Source organism: Gopherus flavomarginatus, chromosome 8 (genome assembly GCF_025201925.1).
Source record: "Gopherus flavomarginatus isolate rGopFla2 chromosome 8, rGopFla2.mat.asm, whole genome shotgun sequence".
Classification (NCBI taxonomy): domain Eukaryota; kingdom Metazoa; phylum Chordata; order Testudines; family Testudinidae; genus Gopherus; species Gopherus flavomarginatus.
Window position 1 is genome coordinate 90,695,976 of NC_066624.1, and position 14,837 is coordinate 90,710,812.

Here is a 14,837-nt window from a genome sequence, read left to right on the forward strand (position 1 = left end):
GTAGAAGAAACGCTTCCACCTGGCCCGGTACGTTGACCAGGTGGAAGGCTTCCTGTCACCCCGGCTCAGTTACGCAGCAGCCACACTGTGAGGCGAAGAGGCTGCAGGTCCGAGTGACGAAGCCTGTCGTTGCCCTGAGTGATGAGGTCTGGGTGGGGTGGCAGGGTAATTGGGTCTGTTATTGACAGGCCGAGCAACGTGGTATATCAGTGCTGCCTGGACCACTCTGGAGTGATCATGATGATGCGCGCTCTGCCCCTGCGGAGTTTGAGCAGGACCTAATGAACCAGTGGGAACAGTGGGAAGGCATAATGGAGTTGGCCTTTCCACGGCATCAGGAATGCGTCCAAGATCGATCCCGAGGAGAGACCTTGGAAGGAGCAGAACATCTGGCATTTTCTGCTCTCTCGGTGAGCGAACAGGTCTATGTGAGGAAACATCTCTGCTTCTGGAAAGCAGAACGCCTCACATGAGGCAGAGTGATCACTCGTAAGACAGGAAAGACCTGCTGAGTCAAAGCGCCAAGACGTTCCGAACGCCTGGGAGAAAGGACGTCACCAGCTCCATCGAGTGGGCCATGCAAAAGTCCCGGAAATGGATGGCCTCCTGACAAAAGGGGGGAGGACCATGTCCCTCCCTGGATATTTATGAAGCACATGGCCGCTGTGTTGGTTGTAAACACCGAGATACAACAGCCTCGCAGCTGCCGCTGGAACCCCTGGCACGCCAGGCGGACTACTCTCATTTTTGGGGCATTGATGTGGAAGGCCAGTTCCCGAGAAGACCAAAGGCCTTAAGCTCGGAGGTGACCATGAGCACTTGAGCAGAGAGATGACGCGTCCGTTGTCAGGGGCAGTGAGGGCTGGGGCGGATGAAACCGCATCCCTGCCCACACCAGGGAGGGAGTTAGCCACCACTCTAGGGAGCCTAAGGTGCTCGAGGGAACGGTGACTACCATGACCATTGGCTCCCTGTCCGGGTGGTACGCCGAGGTGAGCCGGACTTGGAGAGGACGGAGGCGGAGCTTGGCGTGTTTGGTTACAAACTTGCGGGCAACCATGGACCCAGGAGACTGAGACAAGTACGAGCCGAGGTCGTTGGGAAAGCCTGCAGACCTCAGATGATTGTTGCCATCGCCTAAAACCGCAGTTGTGATAAGCAGGCTCCGGCTAGGTAGGAGACCAGGATAGCTCCTAGGAAGTCCAACCTCTGCGTGGGAACCAGAGTGGATTGCTCTATAGTAATCATCAGGCCTTGACCTGTGAATAAGACCGTGACGATGCCCACGCGCTGAGTGGTTTGTGTCTCAGAGTCTCCTCGGATAAGCGAATCGTCCAGATATGGAAAAACGCATATCCGACATCAGCGAAGGTAGGCGGCGACTATGGCCGTAAACCAGAAGTACTGACAGTTGGCTAGAAAGCGGAGGTATCTCCTGTGCGGAGGGAAGATGGCATTGCGAAAGTACGCGTCCTTCACATCCAGGGCGGCATAGTAGCCCCCAGGAGGCAAGGATGGAATAATGGTTCCCAGGGATACCGTGCGGAACTTCAACCTTATCCTAAACCGGTTGAGTCCGTGCAGGACTAGGAAGGTCTGAGACCTGCGTCCGAGTGGGGGACTAGGGCATAACGGGAGTAAAACCCCTTGCCCCTTTCGTCCATCGGCGTCTGCACCTCTTGTACGAGGAATTGCTCGTGAGAGGGGTCCCTGAAGGGGGGACAGGGCTGGAACAAATTAGAGGTGGTACCTATGCTCCACCGTGCGCAGGATCCAGCGATCTGAAATTAACTGGGGCCACGCCAGGAGAAAGCAGGATTGGGATCCCGGCCTGTGACTGGTACACCGCCCTCAGGCGCACCTTGGAAGGTTCGTCTTTGGTCCCAGTGGTAATTGCGAGGGACCTTGACCTTGGCTCTTTAGGGGTCCTGACGTTCGTCTGCGACCACCTTGGCCTCCCCATTTGCCAAAGTCCTGTCTCTGGCTAGGCACAGAGTATGGCGGCTGGGGACAGAAAGGCCTGCGTTTGGTCGCTGGCATATGCATGCTGAGAGAGAGCATTAGGACCCTATTGTCCATCAGGCTTGGCAGCCTGGGGCTGTCTTTGCCGCGAAAGGCCTTTACCAACAAAGGGTAAATCCTGAATGGCATACTGCAGCTCCGGCCGGGGGTTTGAAACCTGAAGCCATGAGATGCACCTCATGGCGACACCAAAGGCCAGAGTCCTGGCTGCAGAGTCTGCTGCGTCCAACGAGGCCTGGAGGGACGCTCTGGGTACCTTTTTTCCCCCGTCCTCCAAGACGGCAGCGAACTCTTGGCGGGAGTTTTGAGGGAGAAACTCCATAAACTAAACTACCTTCACCCAGGTGCTATAATTATCGCAGCTAAGCAAGGCTTGTTGCTTTGCTACCCAGAGCTGCAGGGCCTCTGCAGAGTACACCTGGCGGCCAGACAGGTTCATTCGCCAAGCCTCTTTCGGTTTCGGGGCTGGCGCCCGCTGGCCATCATATCAGAATCGTGGTCCTGAGCATAAGATCTGCGCATGTGGGATGACATGGATGCGTGTCCAGATGGCCATGGAGGTACTAAAAGAAGGCACAGGCAGAGTCTCTGACTCTATCGGACCTTGCCCAACTCGGCACCGGGAACCGGCACCGGGAGGCGTACCGGTACCTGGAACGAGATCCAGACCCGCAACCAGAATGGTGCCTGGAGGTCGACCGAGATCTCGAGGCTCGGGGAGAGGCTACAGGAGTCAAGGTACCTGTCGCGGTGCCGGGAGTCGGAACGGTGCCGATAGCGGGTCGGCGAACGGGATACCGACCGGTGCAGCGAGTGCGACCAGTACCGATGAAGAAAACAGCACCAGGACTGCAAGTGGTGTCGGGCGTGCCGACAGGATCTGGAGTGTCTGCGGGACCGTGATCATGAACGGTGCCGCTCTGCTGTGCTGACAGAGGACGGTCACATGAAGAGACTGTATTACCCGCACCGGCGGTGCCGGGGTCAGGCAGCATTGACTCTGTCATGGCAATGAGATCCCTCACCGTTGGTAATGTCTCCAGCATGGAGGGAACAGCAGGCTCAACCACAGTGCATACTGGGGAGCTGTCAGGTACCGGATTCGACGGCCCTCGTGGGACCGGGATCGACGGTACCGAGGTCGTCAGAGCTTCGGTAGGCGTCGGTGCCGGGTGATCCAAGTTAGATGAGCTGTCTGGCTGCGGTGCCGTCGGCACGGAAGCAGCAGGAGCAATAAGCTCAACCACGGCGCGAGCCGGGGAGCCGTCAGGCACCGGATTCTACGGCCCTTGTGGGACTGGAATCGACGGTGCCGACGTTGTCGGTGCCTCAGAGGTGTCGGTACTGGGCAATTCGACTTAGACGAGCTCTCTGGCTGCGGTGCCGTTGGCACGGAAGCAGCAGGAGCAGTAGCTCAACCACGGCGCGTGCCGGGGAGCCGTCAGGCACTGGATTCTACGGCCCTTGTGGGACCGGGATCGACAGTGCCGACGTCGTCGGTGCTGCAGCAGGTGTCGGTGCCGGGCGATCCGACTTAGACGAGCTCTCTGGCTGCGGTGCCGTTGGCACGGAAGCAGCAGGAGCAGTAAGCTCTACCACGGCGCGTGCCGGGGAGCTGTCAGGCACCGGATTCAATGGCCCTGGGGGACTGGAATCGACGGTGCCGATGTCTTCGGTGCCTCTGCAGGTGTCGGTGCCGGGCAATCCGACTTAGACGAGCTCTCTGGCTGCGATGCAGGTGGCACGGAAGCAGCAGGAGCAGGGGGCTTAACCACGGCGCGTGCCGGGGAGCCGTCAGGCACCAGCAGGAATTGTAGGCTCTCTCGACCTCGGAGGAAGGGAGCGATGCCGAGTCGACTTCGGTGCCGGCGACGGCCGGTGCCGAAAGGCCTTGGCAGTACCGGCGGGGTCCGGTGCCGAGGAGGCCCTTCTGCCAGCCGCTTGATCATCGCTCGGCGCAAAAGGTGGAGGGGTAAGTGAAAGTCCCGCTCCTTTTTGTTCTCGGCTTAAAAGCCTTGCAAATGGGGCACTTAGCTGTCAAGTGTGATTCCCTGAGGCACTTCAAACAGGAGTCGTGTGGATCTCCCTTCGGCATCGGCTTCTGGCAGGCCGAGCCCATTTTAAAACCCGGTGAGCCGTGCATGGGCTCCGGCACCGGGTTCATGGAAGGGGCTACTTCCTGAACCCCGCTAACAATTACTAAACTAACTGCATAACTATATACGAGAACTACGAGTAGCTAGGGAAGTGGAGGTCAGCTAAGCCGCGCTCCACTGTTCCAACGACCGACACGGGCGGTAAGAAGGAACTGAGGAGCGGGTGGGCCGGCAGGGGTATATATCAAGTGCCATGATGGCGCCACTCTAGGAGGCGACCTGCCGGCCCACTGAGTTGCTAGGGTAAAAGTTTTCCGACGAATGTGCACGCGCGGCGCACACACCTAACTGGAATGGATATGAGCAATCACTCGAAGAAGAATGGCACTTGATTTGCCAGAGTTTATGCTCCTTTTTATTTTCCTCAGTAGGATTTGATTTCCAAGTTTTAAAGGATTCCTTTTTGCCTCTAACCACTTCTTTTACTCTGTTTAGCTACAGTGGCATTTTTGGTCCTCTTTCTATTTTAATTTAATTTTTAATTTGGGACATACATTTAATTTTATTTGAGCCTCTATTATGGTGTTTTCAAAAAAATGCCATGTAACTTGCAGGCATTTCACTTTTGTGACTGTTCCTTTTAATTTCCATTAACTAGCTTCCTCATTTTGTGTCATTCCTCTGAAGTTAAATGCTACTGTGGTAAACTTCTTTGGTATTTCCCTTCTCCTCTGCCTCCAAGCATGTTAAATTTAATTATATTATGGTCACAATGACCTCCTGGTAAATTGCATTCAGTTTTAGATTTCTTAAGGAAAGGCTTGTATAGCTCTATTTATTACTGTGACTTTGAAATGTTGTATGTGAGGGATACTGTACTCCCAAACTTGCATTCTAAGGCCATAGTGGTGTGCTAAAGAGTTCAGGGGTGCAGTACTGCAGACAATCCCCCAGTAGAGCAGGACAAGTAGCTGAGGAAATCCAAGATGAGGCTTGGCTTTGTGAAGCCTATGCAAAGTAGGTACTTTAAGCTCCCTCCTTAGTTTTGTGTACCGATCACAGTATCTGTCCTGATACCCAACTGTACTACCACCTTGCCTGTGGCACTTCCGTTCATGTTACCTGTTTGTGAAGCTTTATGGTTTCTGATAAGCCCTCCAAAAACACCAGAAGATGGTTAAGGAAGAATACAGGAATAGGGAAATAAATTCAATAATTTGAATCTATAGATGAGAAGACAAGAAAACTAGAGAGTAGAGAATGCAATTAGTGTCACTGTGGCTGATAGGTCAGGTGTGTATGTTGGAAAGAACACAGCTCAATGTGATTGTACAGGGCAGAACATAAGAAACTTCACAGTGCACTGCATTAATGGTCCATCTAATCCAATAAGAGGAGTCAGCACAAAATACTTTGGAGAAAGAGTAAAACTCCCATAATGGACAGCTAGGCAATAACATGCTTATTAGGGATGTTGTTGTTGGTTGTCTTATGCACTGGAGAGGGTTAATATCCGTCAGAACATAAGAATGGCCATAATGGGTCAGATCAAAGGTCCATCTATCCCAGTATCCCGTCTTCCAACAGTGGCCAATACCAGGTGCTCCAGAGGGAATGAACAGAACAGGTAATCATCAAGTGATCCAACCCCTGTCGCCCATTCCCAGCTTCTGGCAAACAGAGGCTAGGGACATCATCCCTGTCCATCTTAGCTAATAGCCATTGATGGACCTATCCTCCATGAACTTATCTAGTTCTTTTTTGAACCCTGTCATAGTCTTGGCCTTCACAACATCTTCTGGCAAGGAGTTCCACAGGTTGACTCTGGGTTGTGTGAAAAAATACTTCCTTTTGTTTGTTTTAAACCTGCTGCTTATTAATTTCATTTAGTGACCCATAGTTCTTGTGTTATGAGGAGGAGTAAATAACACTTCCTTATTTACTTTCTCCACCCAGTCATGATTTTATAGACCTCTATCTTATATCCCCTCAGTTGTTGATTTTCTGGGCTGAAAAGTCCCAGTCTTATTAATCTCTCTTCATATGACAGCCGTTCCATACCCCTAATCATTTTTGTTGCCCTTTTCTGAACCTTTTCCAATTCCAATATATCTTTTTTTGAGATGGGGCAACCACATCTGCATGCAATATTCAAGATGTGGGCGTACCATGGATTTATATAGAGGCAACATGATATCTTCTGTCCTGTTATCGATCCCTTTCTTAATTATTCCCAGCATTCTGTTTGCTGCTGCTGCACATTCAGTGGATGTTTTCAGATAACTATCCACAATGACTCCAAGATCTCTTTCTTGAGCGGTAACAGCCAGTTTAGACCCCATCATTTCATATGTATAATTGGGATTATGTTTTCCATTGTGCATTATTTTGCATTTATCAACATTGAATTTCTCCTGCCATTTTGTTGCCCAGTCACCCATTTTTGAGAGATCCTTTTGTAGCACTTCACAGTCTGCCTGGGACTTAACAATCTTGAGTAGTTTTGTATCATCTTCAAATTTTGTCACCTCATTCTCAGCTGTGAAGACCGATGCAAAGAATTCATTTAGTTTCTCTGCAATGGCTTTATCATTCTCGAGTGCTCCTTTAGCATCTCAATCGTCCAGTGGCCCAATTGGTTGTTTAGCAGGCTTCCTGCTTCTGATGCACTTTAAAAAAAATTGCTATTACTTTTTGAGTCTTTGGCTTAATGTTCTTCAAAATTTTTTTGGCCTTCATAATTATATTTTTACACTTCATTAGCCAGAGTTTATGTTCCTTTCTATTTTCCTCATTAGGATTTAACTTCCACTTTTTAAGAGGATGCCTTTTTACATCTCACTGCTTCTTATAGTTTGTTGTTTAGCCACGGTGGCTCTTTTTTGGTTCTCTTACTATGTTTTTAATTTGGGATATACATTTAAGTTGAGCCTCTATTATAGTGTCTTTAAAAAGTTTCCATGCATCTTGCAGGGATTTCACTTTTGGCACTGTACCTTTTAATTTCTGTTTAACTAACCTCCTCATTTTTGTGTAGTTCCCCTTCGTGAAATCAAATGTTACAGCGTTGGGCTGCTGTGGTGTTTTCCTTACCACAGGGATGCTAAATTTAATTATATTATGGTCACTATTACCAAGCAGTCCAACTATATTCACCGCTTGGACCAGATCCTGTTCTCCACTTAGGACTAAATCAAGAATTGCCTATCCTCTTGTGGGTTCCAGGATTAGCTGCTCCAAGAAGCAGTCATTTAAGGTTTCAAGAAATTTTATCTCTGTATCCCTCCTGAGGTGACATGTAAGCAGTCTATATGGGAATAGTTGAAATCCCCCATTACTATAGAGTTTTTTTATTTTAATAGCCTCTATAATCTCCCTGAGCATTTCACAGTTGCTATCACCATCCTGGTCAGGCAGTTGGTAATATATCCCTATTGCTATATTCTTATGATCAGAGCATGGTATTACTATCCATAGAGATTCTATGGTACAGTTTGGTTCATTTAAGATTTTTACTTCATTTGATTCTATGCTTCCTTTCACATACAGTGCCACTCCCACACCAGCACGACTTACTCTGTCCTTCCGATATATTTTGTAACCCTGGTATTACTGTGTCTCATTGATTATCCTCATTCCAGCAAGTTTCTGTGGTGCTTATTATATCAAGATCCTCATTTAAAACAAGGCCCTAGAGTTCACCCATCTTATTATTTAGACTTCTAGCACTGGTATATAAGCACTTTAAAAACGTGTCACTTTTTAGCTGTCTGCCATTACATGATGTAATTGAATGGGACTTCTTTTTCATCTGATTGTTTCTCATCAGATCCTACCTGTATTTTATCATCTTCCATCCTCGCCTCCTTACTCGGACATAGAGAATCTCCATTAATAGATCCTCCCCTAAGGGATGTCTCTGTCCAAACCACGTGCTTCTCCGCACCTGTTAGCTTTCCCCCAGCCCTTAGTTTAAAAACTGCTTTACAACCTTTTTAATATTAAGTGCCAGAAATCTGGTCCCATTTTGGTTTAGGTGGAGCCCATCCTTCCTGTACAGGCTCCCCCTTTCCAATGATTCTTAATCCTTGATAGTGTGTCTACGCATATAATTATTATTCACATAAAGTTCAAAATACTTTTTGAATCCAGCTAAGCTCATTGTTGCAATATTTTGTGGCAATGATTTTCACAAGTGGATTAGGCACAACCACTGAAGCCAATGAGCCCCATGAGAGGAGAATGAAAGTAGAGGTTGGATACAGCAGGAGAGAAGCAGACTCATGACTCAGAGAGGGGACAGAGCTAAGAAAGGCTTCTGACAGTGGCAGAGAAGCAGGTGAAGGGCACAGAGCAGAAGTGGAGGGTGATGGAAAACAGATGCTAGGTGATTAGCTGGATTTGTCAAGGAAGCTTCTATATTAAATGTTGGTATCAATGAAAAGTAAGATTAGAATTATGGTGAACCTTGGAGAAAGCCTCCTTCAAAGCAATTACTATTTGTCACTGGAGTCATGCACACTTTCTCTGCCCTGAACTGATATTTCTCATACTCTTTAGATCACATGATGAAAAAAGGCTCTGGTATCCATTGCTGCAATACTAATTCCTGAACACTATGCAGCTGCCAGATCCTTTCTCCTAGCAGTAACACAAAAGCAATAAGATGGATTTCAGACAAGGTCATTTTCCCTTTATCTTGAAGTTTTGTGCCTCCTAGTACGCTCACACATACACTGTGGTATTTAGTGCAGAGGTTCTCAACCTTTTTCTTTTGGAAGCCCACACAACATGCTATAAAAACTTCATGGCCAGTGGGGTTGTCTGGGCTTCAGCTGCAGAGGGAACACTAATTAGTGCAGCCCCTGCTCTGGTCACTCAGGGAACAGAAAACTACTCATCCAGTGACCAGTATATTTGCCCTCTACCAGACTCCTGTACCCCACTGGTCTGGGTCTGTCACAATATATTTTGTTCCACTAAATACAGACAAATATACATTAATATAGTAGAACAAATTTAAAATAATTTGAAAAAAAATCTCTTCCTCAATGCCCTGTTCTGAACTAAGTCTAACATGCCATGGTTCTGGAGTAGCCTTTCACCTGCTACCACATCAGATTTAATCTTGGAAATGCTCCATTGCTGAAGATAAATACGAATCAGAGCTTAGATTCCCCCCACCTCCAACTGGAAACTCATCTGCCTCCCAGCTGCTGCTCTCTTCCTCTCCCTCCCCTGAGTAAAATGGAACCTTCTTCACTGCCCCAACCGGCACCTTTTGAGAGCCAGAAATCCCTCTGCCAAGCCTGAAGTAGAATGCCTCACAGTCCCTGCATACACAGTGCAGCCCCATCTCATTCACCATGCAATCTGTGCACTGAATGAGGCAGACTCCTGTAGAAAATATAGTATGTAGTCATGTAACCGAAGGCTGTATTGTAATTCATCCCACAAGAGGCAGAGTTAAGGCTCTGTGGGTAACTGTTGTTTCCCAGCTTTCGGTGCTTCCCTTTGTAACTTTAACATTTTATAATGTCTTCTTCGTATGGAACATGTAATATGATGCTGGCTAGTAATCCCTTACAGCAAATACTCTATGGATGTTAAAAACTCTGGTGTGGCAGACCCAGTGTGATTCTGCCATGTGCATGTGGAAGTATGGGATTTAGGGAGCCTGTAGCACACTGCTGGGCTGTCAGGGCTTCATTCGCACTAGCATCCAAGGAGGTCTTGGGGTTGGGAGGGACAAGGTCAGGGCCTGTGGATCTGCAACAACATGGATCAACTGACCAAACTGCCCCATAAGAAGCACCAGTAATGGGGCTCTGCGGCTGCAGTAGTAACTGTGATGCAGCTTTCCTGCTATTCCAGGGAAGTGGGGAGGGTTCTGTCTCTCCCATCCCCTTCAAAGAACTCCTCAGCTTTATCAGTGTTGAGTGCAGGTTGTGCACATTCATGTGTTGGAAATGGAGTTAATATGTTAGTCATCTCTAAACATAATATTCTAGTTAAACATTCTTCCTAAATAGCTCTTCATGGCGAATAAGATATAAATAAATCATGCAGCCCAACATTTTCCCCACTGTAGTTACTATGTCCATAAATCCATTAGCTCCCAAACTCTCCCAGGCATTGAGCCAAATTCTGTTCTCAGTTTCACTAGTGCAACTGCATTGATAGTTCTGGATTTGCCCCAGTCTACCTGAGGGCAGAATAAGATGCTTTGTCTCCATGTATCTTTGCACATCCATATTTATTAGCCTTCTCCCTCCCCCTCAATAACTGTCTTAGTTTTAAATCATGGTTCTTAGTAGCATTTTGAAACCAACACCTTTCCTAATTAAAATACTATTGATGAAAACACAAATAACTAGGAAAAGAGTGCTGAACACAAGAATCAGAGTTCCCTGTTTTAATTTGGAATTTTAATCTCTGAAGTCCATTGCAACATTTGCTGGTGAAATAATATAAATGCTAAACTAGAGCAGGTGTCAGCATATCTGTGATTATATCTTAAGGACCAAGTCTTGTTCCACTTTGGTTCTTACTATTAATAACACTGATTTCCCAAATGTTAGCATACAAGCTAAAATCTTAATATATGCTAATGAAACTAGTCTTGGCTTTACTGATCCAGAAAGACATTTCTTTTGTCAGCAATATTCTTCACCCTGGATTTTATTTTCTCAGCAATGTTACATGGTTTAAATATATTTATCCCAAACTGGCCCATAAACAGAATAGCCATGCTTTCCTCCAGCAGCATGTTTAATTTTGGTAGTAACTTTAAAATTAAACAGGCTGATTTTTCCCAGGATCATGTTACAAGCACATTGGAATCATACACTGGCAATACTTGCTAATGCGTGTGCTAATCATGCCTGCTATGGCTTCTCAGAAATGCAACACATTGCAAAGAAATAGCCATTGACACAACAGTAAATTCATTTCTTTCACCACATTTTGTCTTATTCTGAAATAATGTCTATTAAAGTCTTACTCAAACCACAGCTATAATGCCACAATGGGCGAAGCTTTTACCAGATCATTATGGGGAAGATGGTGGGGTTTGCCTCTCTGTAATATGAAATAGAGGGTTCACTTCACTAAACCCTTGGGTCTCCAGGATTTGTTAGAGGCCAGGACCATCCATATTGACTCTGGAGTCTCCTGCTCAACCGCTTCAGCTCCCTGGAAGCCTGGTACGAATCCAATGGAGTAGTCTTGCTGACCTGAACTCTTCCACCAACCACTTCTCTACAGAGAGGGTATTGGGAAACTTCCACTGCACAGATGGATTCCACAGAAAAGTTAAGACACTCTGAGGCCATTTTAATTTGTAAGTGGATTTCACACCAGGCTAGAAAGGGAGAGCAATAAATATAGTGCCCCTGTCTGCCCAACCTACCAGCTCCCATTCCCCCTAGGGTCCTGAGACAGAGGAGAGGGCACGCCCACTTCCACATGGAAAAGGGAAGACCTGTGCAAAAAGACCCCTTCTGCTCACAGATTTCTGTGGGATGATTTGGCCCACTGTTGTTTCATGAACATCACTGTAAAATGGTTGAAAGTCAGTACTGGTTACCACCTGCAGGCAGGAAAGAGCAAACTCTCACCACAGTTTATACGTATCTTAATGATTTGGTATCAAACTGTTTAAGGAATAAATTGGCATCCATTTTAGCTATCTCTCCATATAATATCATAAAATAAATGGATCCCAAAGATTTTTAATATATACAGAATGTACATGCTTGGGTTAAGACCTATCATCTTTAGAACAATATCACTACAGTAATTCGACCAGCTATTATATGTCACTGGCAGCATCCTTATCTGGAAAATAAGGCCCTATTGTAAATAGAATGATTTCAGCTAAATCTCATTACCCTTTAAAAGATGTAATAATATTTTGCTTCTTTAACATAATAATTTAAACCTACAGAGTAAAATTTCAAAAATTTAGCCACAGAATTCTTACTAAAGACAATAGCAAGTATGGAAATAAAACTCCATTGCACTGCTTTAACAAATTACCTCAGACTCTTTCACAGAATGGGTCTGATCTTGTTCCCATAGAAGTCAGTGGAATTTTGCCATTGGCATAAGTAATGATAAAGGCCTGATATGCACAATATTGTCTCATATTACTATTTCTTATTTGCAGTCCATTCACATGTGAATGGCCTAGGCACTGTCTATACAGATACATAGGATGACATAATCCCTGCCCCAAAGAGCTTACAGTCTACCATAAAGCTTCCTAATCAATAAGGCTTATCAAATACTGTAAGCCTTTATATACGTTACTTGAAATCTTTCTCTTTATACAATCTAATATTAGGGCCTAATCCTGATAAATCCATGTTTGGGGGTTTCGCAGGATTGGGCGCAAAGTCTCATAGCAGAATGAGCAAAATATTTGTACCTTGAAGGACACTTTTCACAATTGCATCTGTGTGATCAGCCAGCAGATCTGCTTTGGTAATTGCAGCTAGGGATAGGTAACTTGACATGTTTCTGCACAGTTCCTTGTTACCCCTCTGGAGAAATTTCACTGCCACTGGGACAGCTAAAGCCATTATTGGAGGTTGATTGTAATTCTGTGAAAAAAGGAGGGGACACTGAAAAATAAGCAGCTGAAAAAATGATTAAAATCAAGTTTAATGCTGACAAAATTTGAAAACCAGAAATCAGGTAATCAAGAAAACAACTGTATAAAACACATAGAGAAAAGTTAATCTTTGGTAACACCACTAAAGTCAGGCTTTAAAGAGGGAAAATGGTAAGACAGGAAATGTCAAACTACTGCAGCTTTAAGTGCTAATGTACCTAATTTCCTACTTCAACAACTGGAGTAACAAACATACTATGTAACTGATAATAAGAATGATACTAGAATGCTGACAGCTGTAACGTACAGTATTTTATCCATTTTGGAATGATTAACTCCATCCTGCAGCAGAAGAAATGAATGGAGGGTAGAGTACAATATGCTGTTGATAGGTGAATTGTTCACTGAACCAAAAGTGATATTGTCACTGGCATATCACCTCAATTCTTTCATTGTACACTATAACCTTGTCTATACTGGGAATTAGCCCCAATTTCATCAGTCAGTAGCCAGTAATCAGTGCAGCTGTACTCATGCAAACAAGGAAAGCTTCAATTCGTGGGGATGCAGATTACCCTGATTTCAAGCAGGGGTAAGTCTTCAACAGTGCAAATTGTGATTTTTCTTATCTGTATGAGGGGTTTGCTCTGGTGCATCTGCACTAGGTTCTGAACACCAAGTGCTAAATTCAAGGGTAATCCTCCGTACAGACAAGGACGGCACGAAGTAAGAACTCCTAAATTCCTCAAAATATAAGCATCCAATGCTATAATGTCCAGTTGTGAAACAATGTACATATTTGTAATCTGGGTCCAGTTCTGCTATCATTTATGCTGATATAAACCCAGAGTCACTTCACTGAGTCAAGTGGAGCTGATTTACACTGGAATGATGGAGTTTGCAGTTTGGATCTCTTGTTTTGGAAGCACTCAGAGGAGAATATTGCTTTAGAGAGGACTCAGATTGTATTCAAAAAACATAAATGAGCTAAAGAACATTATTGACATTGCAGGGCATTCATCAATAAGAATATCATGGTTAATATTCTCACTAATCAAAGAATTACAGAATTAGAGCAAAGTCCTATTAGGTACCTCTCCTCCAACCCTCTGCCAACGCAGAATTGTTACTTACAGTCCATTATATCGTCTTGTTTTTTTCCCCAAGCAATGGTGCTTCCAACTGTTCCTTTAGGTGCATGCTTGTCAACCTGGCAAGCCAGAAATGTGGGCTGCAATATGTGGCAAAGCCCCAAAATCAGAGATATACAAAAATTATTCCTGCAAGAGACCAAAAATGCTGTGGGATTTATTCCTTATGTGTAAATGACTCTTTCTGCAACCCCAGTTTCATGAGTCTTTATTTTTGAGGTAAATAATTTTCAACAATAAAAACAAAAGGCGGGGGGGGGGGCACAGATAACTTTGGGTATGGAATAACATCCCTTGAAATGAAGGACACTTGACAGGTAGGCTTGAGAGACTGTTCCACAGATTTCATTTAACCAGTTTACCAGCTGGAATTATTTTCTGATAATTTGACTGTTTTCCTTTTATAATTCCATACAATTTCTTTGTACTCTCCCCCAGTCTATTCACAAATAACTCCTATCCATGATGTTAAAAACCATCTACAAATATTTCAAGTGTGCTATTTCTCCCTTAAGGCCAAACTCTGTCTTCCAAAAAGTGCACACAACTTCAAATGAAGTCACTGTGGGCTGCACGTCTACCTAAAATTTGATCCAAACAAGAGATATAACAATCTTTAAATGTTTGGAAACCCCAAGGACAGCGTATAATAAATGTTTAGCCAACCTATACACATCTACTGTCAAATTATGTTTTCCATTCGAGTACACATACATAAACTCTCACTGAAGTCAATCAGACTTGTGTCCAAGTAACTGAGGACTGAATTGAGTCATACTTTCTTTTACTCTTCCCTTGATTATTCCTTCATCCTCTAATTTTTGTGGCTTTTCTCTAAACTCCCTTCACATTTGAACATCTTTCTGACACTGTAGTACATGACCGTTTTTGAAATTATTATTAATTATGTGTTGTTAGTTTTGCTAGCGTCTAGGAAGCACAAGTGATCAC

At 45.1% G+C, this 14,837-nt stretch overlaps 1 protein-coding gene across 6 annotated transcripts in view; it reads right to left on the minus strand.

Annotated features, from left to right (window-relative positions):
- VEPH1 (ventricular zone expressed PH domain containing 1) overlaps positions 1-14,837 on the minus strand; it is a 175,071-nt gene that overhangs the window by 133,203 nt on the left and 27,031 nt on the right. For all 6 annotated transcript variants that reach the window (XM_050965875.1, XM_050965874.1, XM_050965876.1 and 3 more), the window contains exon 4: positions 12,550-12,724. In XM_050965875.1, the coding sequence (XP_050821832.1) occupies positions 12,550-12,724 (175 nt within the window). The remainder of the gene's footprint in view (positions 1-12,549; positions 12,725-14,837) is intronic.